Consider the following 16,044-nt stretch of genomic DNA (forward strand, 5'->3'; position numbering starts at 1 on the left):
CAGGCTGGTATCAAGATGCATGTGGTAGGACAGACAGGCCATTGGTCATTACTTGTTAAAAGCAAAATGGCTAACACATATTCTACTGCCAGGCCTCTGTCAACTCTCCCTTGCCCATTTTAGTATTAATGGAATTCAGGTCATAAGGGGTAAGAAGGAGGAAGCCAGGAATCCCTCTCACTGTGCCCAGAATTTGAGGGTTTCATATTATGGTCTATCTACATCTACAATTGTGATTGATACAAAGATGCAGAAAGACTTCTTCTAATCTTTCAGAGTATGGAGGGATACCGATTTTAAATCTGTCCCAAAAGCAAATATATGGGATCTATTCAGTTCCCTGTGTATCAAAATTTACTATATTGCACTGATTTGCTGGCGGAGAAGGAAAAGCCAATTTGCATGGTTCCTGTCAGTCAGATGTGGTTTGGAATTGCTTATGCATTCCAGATACACTCTATGTATACTGGAGAGTCATATCTTGTTTCTGCTGGTTTGCATGCATCCATAGGAAACTTGTTTTTCCCCCAGTGCCAAGTGAAAATAGGTGAAGAACTAGCAGCAGTGCAGCAATAGTCTCCGTTAATCAACCTCTTTATCAAAACGTCATAGCTGCAATAGTGAGAATCCCCGTCTCTTGAGTCTACTGAGGCTGTGATTTCTACTTTTCTGGCTTGCTTGTTCAGTTCTCTTCCATGGAGCATTGAGAGATAAAAGTCTGTAACTGTCACTCAACACAGTTTCTGATCCCTACTATGTGCCAGGCCTTCTGCTAGGTACTGAGAGATACTGAGCAGAATCCCCACTGCAGGCTGCTCAGAGTTTAGTGGGAACAAACAGCAAGTAAATAGTTACCACCCAGTGTGATAGATGCTTTTGTAGAGTGTGGGTTGTGTCCGAGACCCTCTGGAGGCAGGGAGGGAGTCTGCCAAAACTCCACCAAAGAAGGTGAATCCTGATTGTGAAGCATGAGTTGAAGTGGACAGGGACTGGAAGGCATTCAAGAAAGTAGGAACACTATGTGCAAAGACATGAAGCTCATCAAGAACACATGTTTCAAGGACCTAGAAAGATTCTGTATGGCTTGAGACCAGAGGTAGAGCCAGTGGAGAAAATAATTTGAAAACACATGAGAAAGAGGCAATAATTCTAGTAAGCAATGTTATTTTAATAGTCTACATTCTTGTGTTAATATGTGATGGTGTTTGTTCACTAAGAAGACTTAGGAGTTGCAGATAAACTAGCTAATGTTCCAGTGTGCATTACCCTGACTTACTGTTTCTCTCTCCCCAGCACTTGCAATAATACCTGGCACAGAGTTCGTACTTAACAAATGTAAACCACTATTACTGCATGGGGTAGATAGCCTCTAAGGTGGCCCCTAATGATCCATGCCCTGATGCAAATCTCTCCCCTTGAGCATGAGCTGGACTTATTGACACATTGCTAAGGAATAGATAATACCAGACATAGTGGTATTCACTTCCAACATGATATTATAAAAGGACTGTGGCATACTTCTGGACAGTTGCATGTACTCAAATGCTCTTGCTCTCTTTGTCACTTGGATCATTAGTTGCCATGTCATAAGGACATTCAGGCAGCTTATGGAGGAGCCCACACAGCAAGGAGCAGAGCAACGCCTTCATGAGCATGCCCACTGAGAGCACCTGGGTGAGTGAGCTTGGATGCCAATCTCCTGGGGGTCTGCCAACAGCCATAGGAGTGAGCTCAGAAGTGAATTCTCCAGCTCCACCCAAGCCTTGGCCAACAGCTGGATGGAAACCTCATAAGAGACTCTGAGCCAGAGGCACCCAGTGATGTGTATCGATATTCCTGGCCCACACAAATTGTGATAAGCCACTACATTTTGGTATAATTTGCTACACGACATAAGATAATTAAGATATTATACTAGTGACATCTACTCTTAGTCCATAACTATGGTTGGGTTTCTTGTATACCTAGGTTGGGTATGGTGGTATCAGACTTTCTCCTTGGTGATGGATCATGACCTGGAAACCAAGCTTTTGTGACTGTGATCCCAATTGCCTAAGGGACCACACTTCTTGAGGGACTGAACCTGTTACCTAGTGTCCCACCCAACTGATCAGGCCATTCATAGAATGAGTCCAGCCCAACTACGGCAAAGATTACTGTGTTTGGTGTGCTCCCCCATCAGGGCCAATCTGGGCACACCAACACTACGGATTAGAGTTCCTCCACTACCTTCGGCTAAAGTCCAAGAAAGGTCTATCTATATGATGACAAACACAGATGTCCTCAAAAAGACACATGTAGCTAACATATTCTTGCTTTCCATATGTAACTCTACTTGATTATATCACACGCCTTGGAAACTGTTAGCCTTGCTAAATACACTGTTCAGGTGGGAGCAAGTGAGAAAGCCTAGATTGCTTAGGGAACACTGGGTTTTTGGCCACAAATTTTTGGCAGTTTATATAACAAGATTAATTTAAAGGCAGTGGTTTTATACATAAAAAATATTTTAAGACCTTGTAAAGATGTTAAATATTTACATAAAATATTATGCTCAGTAAAGAAATGAAAAACAAAATATAAAACCCAAATAGGCCTTCTACCAATGGTTCTTTGCTTACTTCTTATGTCTTTTTAGCAGTTCTTAGCCCCTTTTTATAGTGATTAAGCACTCACTGCATACACAATGCTGCGTATGGAACTGATAGCATCTCATCACAGCTACGTGGAAAAGAAAGGAAGGAAGAGGACTTTGTACCTCTGTCCCTGATGATTTTGCCCCTCATGCTCTGGGATGCAGTCATTAGGAAGTGAAGGATTCAGGTGGGAGGCTGTCCTGAGAGCCACTGCTGAGATGCCTATGAATGGGGATGAGAAATTCAGCAGCACAGAGGCGGTAAGGTGGGAGAGGACATTCGGGTGAAGAGTCACATTGACAACCAGTGGGTTATGTTGGCATGACAGTTCATAGATTCCTGGAGAGAAATAAGGACATAAATCATACGTTAAGCCATTCAGGTAGCTCAGCGATTTTTAACCGGTGTATTGCAAGAATTTTTAAACCATGCAATAACTGACAATTTAGTCAGAGCCACTGACCTCTTGTCTCTCAAATTGTCAAATGAAAAAAATGACAACAGCTAACACAGTAGCCATCCAGTGTGGATGAATCTAAATTATACCTTTTTTTTTTTTTTGGTCATATTGGCAAAAAAGTATTTTTTTTGGGTGTGCCATGAGATGAAAAAGGTTGAAAATCACTAATGTAGCACCATTTTTTTCATATCTAGTATTCATTTTAACTTCTCAATAGCTGTGTAACATGCCTAAGGTCCCAAACAATATCAGAGGCAGATATGGAGCGGACTCCTGGTCTATGGATTGTCTTCTAGTAGCCCTATTGTCAGACTCACCAAGAGAGTGGTTGTTTCCACTGATATCAGTCAGGTGGACAGTCACTGTGGGCCGCTGACGTGTCCCAGATACCAGGCCATCAGACGTCAAGAAAATAAAAATTGTTGTGGCCACTCCTGGTCTACTGAAACACACCTAGGCATAAGCACAGAAATGTGTGAGCCATTATCTCCATTGGTCTATCAAAACACACTAAGTAAGAGCTCCCTCCCTTCTCCCTTACAAATGAGAAGAATGTGGAGTAGGCACACAAAGATGTCCAAAGTCGCAGCAAAAGTTAAATAAAATTAGATGGAAAGAAGATAACTTTCAGCTACTGAGCTTCCCATCTTTTTCTGGGACTTCTGGCCTCAACTGTTCCTTTTTTGCTTCAACCAGTCTTTCTTTAAATACCTCAGAAAGGTCATTCAAAGAGACAATAAGGCACCACAGGACCAGGCAATACCTCCTTGTTTCCACAGTGAGAGTGGTGGACAAAGACGGTCACTGAGCTAATGTTTTGCTCTGAACCAGCCCAGCTAATTATTCTTCCCCACCTCCCCATCTTCTCCTAACATTTTTATCAGAACCTCCCACTTAGTACATGAACTCTGACATGGGGGAGAGGTTATTGCGGAGCCTGTTGTGTGTGATATTAGAAGCTGCCGAACTGTTTATTCTTATGTGGGTCTCCTGGTGCGCCAAGTATGTATGTCCTATTCTTGGCTGGAAAATAAGCCAACACTGAGGCACAGAAAAACCTAGTTATTTATAAAGAATATGCCTCCATGGTTAGGCTGATTAACAATCAAATAGTCTTTTAGAGTGAACTATGGAAGTCTTATCCCTGGAAATCCTTTAATATGAAAGAAAACATCAAAGAATTGGGGATGACCCGGACTGCTGCTTTTTTACACTGAAATCATTTGAGGTGGTAATTTTAATTTCCTATAGCTTAACATTATTCTCTTTTTTCCTGATTTTCACAGGGGAGCTTTTATTTTTCTATATAGGACTTTATTTATTTACCCTTTGGATTACATACATATTCCAGATATTTGTTTACTGATTGCAGATTGATTTTAGTCTGTAGAAGGACAATTATATAGCAAATAAAGTAGGGACATACTAGGAAACCATAAGTGGATTTGACTCTCTTTTTCTTCTTTTTTATTATTGAATGTATTGGGTGACAATGGTTAATAAAATTACATAGATTTCAGTGGTACATTATAGTACATCATCTATATATTGTATGGTATATTCAACATTGCTCTTAATTTCTGTTGAGAAGGAATTCCCACCTTCCCTAGTGTTATCTGGGAGTTACATTGTTAGAACCTGTGTACATGTCTAGCTTTTTTTCAGGTTCTGAGGGTGATCAAGCCCAGGAAAACTGTCCCTGGAGTAAAAGTGAGGTCCACATGGAATGGCAGGGACCTCCTCTCAAAACTAAATCATGTTTTCCATTTTCACGAGAATTCTTCCTTGTCCGCAGACTAAATTTCCCCAAGTCTTGGTGGTGTGTTTATAGTGTTCATTTGCACTGCTGGCTTAATTAGGGTGATTTTATGATTTGCAGTGGTTGATGGAGCACAAGTCTCCCTTCTTCCTCTCCTCCTTTGAGGGAAAGACCAGCAACACTCTCTTTTTACAGTGTCTTTCCTCCCTTTTTCATTTCCCCTCTTTGACGTAATAAATATTCCTTTACAACTTAAGAAATATCCAGACCCATAGATTATGTATGGCTTGCAATATGAGGTCCTTTGTCCCTGGCTGGATGAGGGCTAGACATGAAATACACGGTAAGGTAACCAACAGTCTCGCTTCTCGCAAAGCCCTCAACTCTAGCTGCAAAGGACATCAAAGTCCCCTGGGAACGCCCACAACTTCTTCCTTTTCACACACCACAAAAGAGACTGAGTGCTGGAAGAAAGTTCTGGGTTGTTTCCTGAACCAGGAACTGACAGAGTCTAAACATGGACCTGGTGGCTTTACCCCAAAGGCCTCAGACTTGAAGAGTGGGGTGGATTCAACAAGGAACAAGAAGCCCAGTCTTCCCACCTTCAGTTAGGGTCCCACGCAGACACCATCCACATGAAACTAATTGGGGTAGGTCTGATGGTGTGGATTTCTCTGTCCTGAGGGCCTGTTCCCAAAGCCTCCAACTCATTTTACATCTTCCAGAAATGTGTCTCCTTGCTCTAAGGGTCTTTGAATACCAATCACTTTGAACCCTGGAGCCGGCTCCTGGTGGCAGTGTCCCTCTCTGAGCCTCAATTTGTGGAATGTGGCTGTGCCAGGATTTCCAGGCCCTGGCTCTAGCAGAAAAAACACAGGTGAGGCGTACAAAAGAGACAGAGGCAGCGGAAAGCAGGGATAAACAAAGCAAAGAAAGGCAAGGATCTGATAAAGGTATAAGATGCCCACTCAGGTATTTCTTCTCAGAGCGACACAGAAGAGGGAACTAAATTCCATTCTCATCGAAACAACAAATAGGCCCCATAACAGCAGCAAGTAAGTACAAACTCTCTCATACAGCTGTTGGGCCCTCAAAATCAGAGGTTAGTTTGAATCTGCACAAATGTGCCTAATCAATCTGAGTGGGATAAAATGGACCAACTATGTTCACCATTCTGGAGAGAGAGCTGGCCAGGCAGACCCCTAGGTTTGATTCTGAGCTCTCACTTAACTCTCTGGGTAAATCTGAGCAACCCCATCATCTCTCCTCTCTAAGCCTAAGGTCCCTCTTCCCCACACCTGAGAAACAGACATACTACCAATCTCACGAGGTTCCTATGAGGATGAGATGAAATCATCTAAAAACGCATAGAACAATGCTTATCATCTAGTAAGGGCTCAATGTTCAATAATTCTTATTTCAAAAAAAATATTTCTATTTTGTTTATACTTCAGGAAGACAAGGACAAAAAAATAAAATTTTTAAATGAAACATATATCCGCACATTTAGTATCTAGAGAATTGTGATTTTCTGAACTGTATATACTATTTTAAATTGGTCCTTATAGAAATTTGAGTTGCTACTCTAGGTTCTACTTCCATAGAAACTGGCAATATTTGCGGCTCTTGGTTTGGAATGTATCTCTACTTTATAAGTGGAATCTATGAAAAATACATTATATATACATATATAACTCTTTTATGAGACTTTTCAGGAAATTCAGTTCAATATACAGTTATTAAAAACCCACTTTTGCCTGGCCTGTGTGCCTCAGTGGTTGAGTATCGACCTATGAACCAGGAGGTCATGGTTCAATTCCAGGTTAGGACACATGCCCAGGTTGCAGAATCCATCCCCAGTAGTGGGCATGCAGGATGCAGCTGATCAGTGGTTCTCTCTATTATTGATGTTTCTATCTCTCTCTCTCTCTCCCTTCCTCTCTGAAATATATACACACACACATATATATATACACACACACATATATATAACATATTTGTGTTATACATATAAACTTCTAGAATTTACAGTATAATTAGAATATTAAATGTGTATTCCTTATTCAAACACAGAATATTTTTAAAAGTTATCTTTCCATAGCCAAGTCACAGCTGTTTTGATACATATAATAGTCCAAACTATTTTTACTTCATAAAAAATAATGAATTTTGTGTCCCTAGATATGATAGTCAGTGACTGAAGCAGAAAATTTGGCCACATGAAGCTTTTACTAATTCTACCCCCATGCCACCTTTGGCATTACAAGTAGGACACCCTTCTAACTGCCACACAAAGTGCATTGTCTGAATAGCTGGCCCTACCCCCTTCAGGACAAAGCACCTCAGATGCACCTTTAGGGAGATTACTCAGTTCTGAAATGAGCATCTGGCATGCCCCAAGAGAAAAAAACAGCAAGATGCCAAGAGGGCAAGAGAATTGTAGCTTTATCTATAAGGCTTTATTATTTGTCTTAACAAGGAAACTAAATTCATGTCATACATGGGCGACATAAAATGAATTTGAACATGGCTCTTATGAAGAAGAAAAACTATAGGTGGACATCAGAAAGGAGGTGAGATCTTTTAGAAAAATGAGTGATTATTGGGACTGAGGAATGTTCTCAAGATAGAGGGATTGTCAATGAAATTAGCTCAGTGAATCCATTGCAAAATACTTTGAAACAGAGAAAACAGAAATTGGAAGGATAGATGGATGGACGGATGGACGGACGGCTAGTTATGGACAGAAGTAGAAAACCAGTCCCATACCCTCAGTTGCTTTTTCATCCAAAGCTTGCATATTAACCACCGGATCTAACAAAGGACCAACTACGGTTGATCTAACAAAGGGCAAAGCTGAAAGAATGTTTCCCTAGCACAGAACTGTTTGGGCTTAAGAAACCCTCTTCAATGTGTCTGCTGGGTAGAAACAATATACTCCCAAGCCAAGCATTTCAACTTCCAGGTCATCCTCAGTTGTGGTGGTCACTGGAGAGTAGACCCTGAAACTATACCACAAACTTGAAAAGAATCTTCTTTGAGGTTTTAGGATGCTTTTGGTTAGTTACAGGGTTGTTATTATTTTTCCTGTGCCTTTTAATCTTCATTGATCTATGGCACTTCCTGACCCAGAGAGAATGGGGAGGCCCTTGAGTAGGATGAGGTGGGCAGACATCCAATCTGGTTGTGTCGCACTTGACAGTTTGGCAAGTGTGATCCCATGCTGTGCCAGAGCCTCCATCAGGCTTGTTGGGTTTCTACTCCTATTTGAGATTTTTGTTCTATAATATCCCCAGAATATAAAGGTTATATTATAGACGTGGAAAAAGCAGGATTCTGGTAGCTTAAGTGACTTCCTCTAGCTAAATGCTAGAGAGGCAGGAATTGAGGTTTCCAACTTTGTTCTGTATTCTTTTGACTGCCCAATGGTTGTTAATTTGGGGTGTGCAGGAAATCACAGATTCTTTAGAAAATGTGTGGACATTTGTGTCCCTTCTACCTCCCAAAATGAAGTCACACAAACACGTAGGCCTAAAAGTTTCATTCAATTTCAGGGAGCTAAGAGAACCCTTTAAAAGCCATTAGCAGTCCAACTGGGAGGGAAGTTGTCAAAAGAAATGAAGAACTCCTGCACTACTGGTTGACTCATATGTCTTTTTGTAGATGAAAAATTATCAAATATTGGAAATTTTATATGGATCCCCCTAATAACATTGCAGCCTGTGTAGATTTCAGAAATTTGACAAGGGAGAGATTAACTTTCAAAGTTTTAGGGAATTCAGCTGAAGTCCAAATTTAACAGATAAAAGAAAGGTGTGAGGCAACTAGCCTCCTGCCACTGAGCTGTCTTGGCAGTCTCCATACCAGAGGATGTGAGTCAAAATGCGAGGGAGTTTTGAACCTGGTTTAACTTCATTCCCTTGTCCAAACCCCTCTCTTTCTTGGTATTGGTCAAAACCCAGGTGATGTTCTGTGTTATTCCTTCAGAGTACAAGTGAGGCTATAAACACCTTGAGCTTATGTGGCTCTTTTTTCAGAAGCGTGAGGTCATTATGGAAAGTTAACAGGGAACCACCATGACGACCCTCACTGTCCCAGGGGAGACATTTAAAACGTGTGCTTTGGCAAGTCAGTGGAAGGTTCGGATCAGAATCAACTCATTGGCTCAATTCTTCCTAAGAATTTTCCTCATCTGTGATTTTAGACATTAGGGCTAAGTATGTGGAGACTCCGTGTTAGAACTTGTGGGACTGAGGGGTATCAGAAACAGACAAAACCAAATCTTTAGTGAAGGCTGTGGTCTGTCCCAGGCCCCCTCCTTCATGACTGAGCACTCTGTTTCTGGAAACTGGCCTCAGAGAAGAAAACCATTACAAGATCAGGCCACTTTGCTGGAATGGGAGAGGGCAGAAATCCCTGTCCAATGGCCTTTTGATAGAAGTGAGTGGTATACAGATGGGTCAATTCAAAAGCACCATCCCCACTCCTGTGGATGGGATGCTGATGGCTTCATGTGGCTATTTTTCCCTCTGCCTACTCCTATTTATTTCACTCCCCGGTAGCTGTTGATCCCAAGGAAAGTTCTTGATCAATATTTGCATGGAACACTTCATCTCAGAGTCTGAATCCTGGGGAAACTCCACTTTTGACAAAGTCTGAGCAAGAGAAAAGGTATTATAGAATATAGATGGAGAGGGTTCTCTTGGGAACAAGAATGCATAGGTGAGGGTATGAAGGAGCACTCTAAAGAATCAGGCAAGCTTCCTTCTGGTTAAAAAAAAAAAAAGTGCTATCGCAATTATTCATGATGCTGGGAGTCTGCTCAGTTGTCATGTCCAAGCCTGTAACAGCTTCCATGAAAATCAATAAAAAGTTAGATTAGCAGTAATCAGATAGGAAGGTGGACAATGAGTGCTTTACTCTCTGGGGATTAACTGTGTAGGCACAGGGACATGCCCTTCCTCTTTCAATATACCAGGCTAGGTTGGGATAAAAATAAAAAATCATATATACACAGTCATCGTTGCTTTTTCGGGATTCCCCAGGCAATGCGGGGAACTGCATAGGTTAATTTTCCAAACAGAAGATTTTCTTTTGAAAGGCAAAACCTTTTTAGAAATTTCAATCATGTGTCCAGAAATAATTCCAACATATACTAGAAATCCTGCCTTCCTAAATAGAGAATTCTCTGGCTGGTTGACATTCTACATTTCTACCTTGCTCTGGGTGCCACAAATGCTCTTGGATGCCAACTGAATGTTAAGCAGCAAGGCCCTAAAGCCATCAATGGATATAACTATCTTTGCCCTTAGCATATGATGACCTAAGACTGTTCTCTTATTAATAATATGTGTTTATCTCATTTTTTAAAATGTACCATCAAGCTTAAAATAAAATGCAGACCTGGAATGAATTGTTTAGTCCAAACACTTCATTTTAAAGCTAAGAAAACTGGTGCCCAAGAAAATTATATGATTTATGTAAAGTCTCTTGACTGGTTAGTGGCAAAGACAGGGTTTTAAATACTGTTTCTCTGAGTACATGTTTCCTCCCAATTTTTAAATTCCCTACTAATTTGTTGCTCCTTTTCTATGCCAGACTGAAAATTCAGAAAACTAATATTGTTAGAATTCCATGCAAAAGTAAACAGTCTCTAACAAAGGGTCTTGTCAACTTTCCTATGAATAAAGTCAAAAAATTCAAAGTAAACTTGGTGCCTTCTACACATAAGCGCTTTTTTTTTTTTAACTAAATCATGAAATTTGGATGGTTTTCTGGATGGTTGAAGTAATCTCTAAGTAGAGTATTGTCACCTGACTGATTAAATTAAAAAGAATTAGAAGGATTGCCTGATTTAGGAAAAACAAACAAAAACAAAATTTTAATATCAGAGCAACAAGTAATTTTTTAGCATAAGTATGTCTTGAATATAAAGTAGGACTTATTTACACTTAAAATTTATTCACTGTTTATCTGAAATATTTTTTTCTGCAATCTGAAGTTGAAAAGTATAAGAATGCACAATAAAAGAAAAGAACAGATCAAATAAAGAAAAACAGAGAACACTAATAGAAAAGAATAAAGGAATGGAGGGAAGGATATTATAGATAATTTTAACAAACTAGAGAGAGAGAAATGTTAAGGTGGGTAGACACTTTTTGACCAACAAATAGAGAATACACATTTCTAACACAAACTGGTCCTTAATTTCTGAATGAATAAAGGCTCACTATTTAAGTGCTTCCTAATAAAATGTAGGTCCAAGAAGAAGAGGAAAAATAAAAATCTCCATAATGACACACAGCTGGCACAATAAAGTTGTTATAGTCTGAAAAATCAGTGCTAGAAACAAACAAAATGCTTTTAAAAACCCATGATTTTAAAAAGAAATTATGAGATATTTTAAAATACTTACGGCATATTGATAATGAAAGTTATGTATGTTGACATTCATAGGCTACAATTATCGGTATACTTTGAGGGTGGAAATTAAGGAACAATGAAAACAAATTATTCAAGGATTCAATACAAGAAGCTAACAAAGAATGCAGGTATAAATCCAGAGACACCGGAAGAGAAGAAATGCTAAAGATAAGAATAGAAATCAGTGAGTTATCAAACTAGAATGATAAAAGAAAGAAAACTGAAAGCTAGTTTTGAAGAAATCCCAGGCACGAGTAATCAAGGAGAAAAAAAGAGAAAAAGAAAGTCCAAAAATATGTAATATAAAGGAATTTATAACTGCAGCTAATATAAAAATACATTATGAACAACTATCAGCACTAAATTTGAACATGTGGAAGAAATTAATACATTTCTGGAAATATCAAATAGTCCAAAATTAGAAATGAAAAATTTAATATTTTAATAAAAACCAAAATCATTTAAATGACAATCATAAATCTTTTCTCTAAGAAGCCCAGGCCCAATTTGTTTTATAAGTGGGTTCTGCCAAATTTTGAAGGAACAGGTAACTCTTATTTGATACATGTCATTTCAGAAAATTAGAAAAAGGGGAAATTCCAATTTCATAAGGTTTGTATAATCTGAATATTCAAAAAAGAAAAATATAAACTAATTCCACATAAGAAAACAAATGCAAAGATCCAAAATAAAAATTAACCAATAAAATCCAAGAATATATTTAAAAAAAACAAGTTTACTTCATGAAGGCAAAAATGATTTGATATCTAAAAAGTAAAACAAATCTATCGATGTGATTCAACATAATGATGGATCAAAGGAGAAAAATCACGTGATTATGTCAACTGATGAAAATCAAGTGTTTGATTATTTCAGCTCATATATACCAGTATGTTTTTCAAGAAGCAGAAGAAGTTATCTAAGGCTTATTCTGAAATTTACATGGAAAAGTAAGTGTTCATAAATAACAGCTAATGCAATTTTTGACATGTGCCAACAATGAAGGGGAGACATTCTCTACTAAGTATATTTATATAGTGAAAGTTATAGAAATACATAGCCAGCACCGTGCTCAAAGGGCAAAAACTACAGCATGTCCCTTAACCCTCTGACTGCCAACCAATATCCTAGGAACTATGCTAAAATTGCCAAGGCATTTTTGCTGATTTTACAGCAATTTAGGAAAAAAATTATGAATCGCAAGTAAATGAAGTTACATATTCAAAAACTTAAGGAAACCTTTACTACATTGACATATTTAGCAATATCATCATCAATAATAAAAGCAGACTTAGAACTGGACGCCATTTCGAAGCTTGGATAGCGCTCCCAGAACTTTTGGCGAAAGACAGCACTCTAGGGGTGAACATCGAGAATAAAACAGGAATGTCCACTTTTGCCACTCTAATTCAACATAGTAGTGAAAGTCCTAGCCACAGAAATCAAACAAGAAGAAGAAATAAAAGCCATCAAAATTGGAAAGAAGAAGGAAAGCTGTCACTATTTGTAGATGGCATGAAACTGTATATCGAAAACCCTAAAGATTCCACCAAAAAACTACTAGAACAATCATGATCAGTGACCAATTCCATCACTTCTTTCAAAGTCTATCACAGATTGATCACTGTATCCCTGCCCTTTGGTTCATACAGAGACAGAAAAGTGTGTAGTTGTGTAGCCCCCATCTCCCAGTGATAAAACCACAAGGCATTTTACAAAAATTGATAATCAGAAGAGGAAAGTTGCCAACAAAAATAAAAGTGCAGCAAACAAACAAACAGAACAAAAAAAAAAAAGAAAAGATAATGGTGGAGGTGAAATCTGAATTAAAGGTAAACAGAGTTATAGAAGTAATAGCTGACTGTGGGAATGCTGGGGCCACTGTCATTGGAGAGATTCTAAGTGTCCAGCCAGAGGAGCTCAGTGAATTTGAACTTGTCAATGTGAAAGAGAAGTGGTACTGACAAAAAGGATGAAGATGCCCAGAGGGAATTAGTGAAAAAAAAATCACCTTAAAAAAACCCTCAGAATTATTTTATAATCTTGAAAGCTTAAAAAGGATAAATTTTTTTCTTCAAAGAAAACTCCAGGTTCAAATAGCGTCACTAATGAATACCTCCCAAATTAATACCAACCTTGCATAAAATATTCCAAAGAATTGGAGAAAAAGGAAACTTATTTTTGGAAGTAAAATCTAGCCTTCATCATAAAACCTGACAAGATGGTAAACTATAAGAAAATTGGGAGCCAAGCTCTAATGAACATAGATGAAAAATCACTTAAAATATCCACAAAATCATTTCCCAAATTACTGACAAAGGATTATACATCACATCACCTTCAAGTTGTTATTTTTTTTCCAGGTGTGTAAGATTGGTTCACATTTAAAAGTTTATCAAAGTCAAGATAGTGACAGGACAAAGGAGAAAATAATAAGAACATCACAGATGCAGAAAAGCATTTGATAGAATAAAAACTGCCTTTTGACTGACAACTATAAAATGTTAAGAGAAACTAAAGATTTAATTAACTGAAACAACATATTAGAAGAATACTATGTTAAAAAGAGCAATTTCTCCCCGAATTGACATAAATTCAATGAAATCCCAATTAAAATTGCATCAGATTATTTTTTTCACATGTAGAACTGAAGCTGATTATAATATGTATACGGAAATTCAAAGGAAAAAAGAAAGTTTAGAACTTACATTATCGGATTTTAAGACTCATCAAAAACATTCAGGAAGTAAGAGTGTAATGTCGATGCAAGAACATACTGATCAGGAGAACAGAAAAAAAAAATGAATAAGCAAAACAAATTGAAACCAGAGGGGGATCCTTTACATGCCCTTAATTTCAGAATGGCTGAAATTAAGGTGTCAGGTACCACATTTGGTTAAAATGTGAAGCAACTGCAATATTCATAAGCCTCTGATGGGAGTACAACTACTGTGAAAAAATAAGTGGGATTATTTATTGAAGCTGGCCAATTGCCTATCTATGATCTAGCAGTTCTAAATATACTCAACTAGTTCTATACATTCACCACAAGTAGTGTACAGAACTATCTACACTAATAAAAGAGAAACATGCTACCCTTCCCATTGGCTAATCAGGGCGATATGCAAATTAACTGCCAGCCAAGATGGCAGCTGGCAGCCAGGCAGCTTGAAGCGAACATGAGGATTGCTTGCTTCAGTGACGGAGGACTCCAACGTTCCCCGCCTGCTGCTGCCGGCTTCTGAGCTTGCAGTTTGAAACATTGTTACAAAAATAGAAGCTAAACAAAACCCCAGAAACCTGCTTTCAGCCAGCCAGGATCTCAGAGCTGGAGTTGAAACAGTGTTTCGATTATAGAACCCAAACAAACAAGATACCTGCTTTCAGCAGCCGAGGCCTAAGAGCTGGAGCCAAGCCTCAGAGCTAAAGCTGGCCCAGAATAAAAAAAAAAAAGAAAGAAAAAGAAAAAAAGGAGCGATTGGGAGCTTCAGTCACCCGCCAACCTGAAAAGAGCCCTCAGCCTGTCACCCAGACTGGCCAGGCACCCCAGTGGGGACCCCCACCCTGAAGGGTGTGTGAACAGCTGCAAACAGCCATCATCCCCTCATCCAGGCTGGCCAGGCACCCCAGTGGGGACCCCCACCCTGATCCAGGACACCCTTCTGGGCAAACCAGCCGGCCCCCACCTGTGCACCAGGCCTCTATCCTATATAGTAAAAGGGTAATATGCCTCCCGGCACCGGGATCAGTGTGACAGGGGACAGTGCCCAAACGCCTGATCGTCCTGCGGCTCTGTGTGTGACAGGAGGTGGGGCCACAACCTCCCTATCCACCCTGCTCTGTTCATGACAGGGGAAGACACCCCAACCCCCTGATCAGCCCTGCTCTGTGCCTAATAGGGGGGAGCTCCCCAACCCCCTGATTGCCCTGCGGCTCTGTGTGTGGCAGGGTGCGGCGCCCCAACCCCCTGATCGGCCCTGCTCTTGTGGGTGATAGAGGGCGGCGCCCCAACCGCCCCCCACAGGCCCTGCTCTGTGCATGACAGGGGGTGGCGCCGCAACCTCCCCATCGACCCTGCCTTGAGTGTGACAGGGGACGGTGCCCCAACCCCCCAATCGGCCCTACCCTGAGCATGACTGGGGGTGGCATCGCAACCTCCCGATCCACCCTGCTCTGTGCATGACAGGGGGCGGCGCCCCAACTCCCCAATCATCCCTGCTCTGAGCCCGACCAGGGGCTGCTCCTAGGGATTGGGCCTGCCCTCTGCCACCCGGGAGCAGGCCTAAGCCAGCAGGTCGTTATCTCCCGAGGGGTCCCAGACTGCGAGAGGGCACAGGCCAGTCTGAGGGACCCCCGCTCCCCTCCGAGTGCACAAATTTTTGTGCACTGGGCCTCTAGTCTATATATATAAAAGCCCAGCGACTGTTATGGTGGAATGACCGGAACGACTGGTAGCTATGATGCACTCAATGCAGGAGTTGCCCTCTGGTGGTCAGTGCGCTCCCACAGTGAGAGTGCCGCTAAGCCAGAAGCTGGGCTTACGGCTGGCGAGTGCAGCAGTGGTGACAGGAGCCTCTCCCACCTCTGCGGCAGCACTAAGGACCCCTCGGGGGATGTGTGACTGCTGGCTTAGGCAGATATCCTCTGAGGGGTCCCATACTGCAAGAGGGCACAGGCCGGGCTGAGGGACACCCCCCCCCTCCAGTGCACAAATGTCATGCACTGGGCCTCTAGTTTGTAATATATTAGAGAAAAACTAAAAACAA

General features: G+C 40.5%; 1 protein-coding gene across 1 annotated transcript in view; it reads right to left on the bottom strand.

Moving 5' to 3' along the window:
* PAPPA2 (pappalysin 2) overlaps window positions 1-16,044 on the bottom strand; it is a 229,048-nt gene that overhangs the window by 83,551 nt on the left and 129,453 nt on the right. The window contains exons 12-13 of the mRNA XM_059673457.1: window positions 3,414-3,549; window positions 2,759-2,975 (exon numbers count right to left, since the gene is read on the bottom strand). Coding sequence (XP_059529440.1) covers window positions 2,759-2,975; window positions 3,414-3,549 — 353 coding nt within the window. The remainder of the gene's footprint in view (window positions 1-2,758; window positions 2,976-3,413; window positions 3,550-16,044) is intronic.

The sequence above is a fragment of the Myotis daubentonii genome, chromosome 18 (assembly GCF_963259705.1).
Source record: "Myotis daubentonii chromosome 18, mMyoDau2.1, whole genome shotgun sequence".
NCBI lineage: Eukaryota > Metazoa > Chordata > Mammalia > Chiroptera > Vespertilionidae > Myotis > Myotis daubentonii.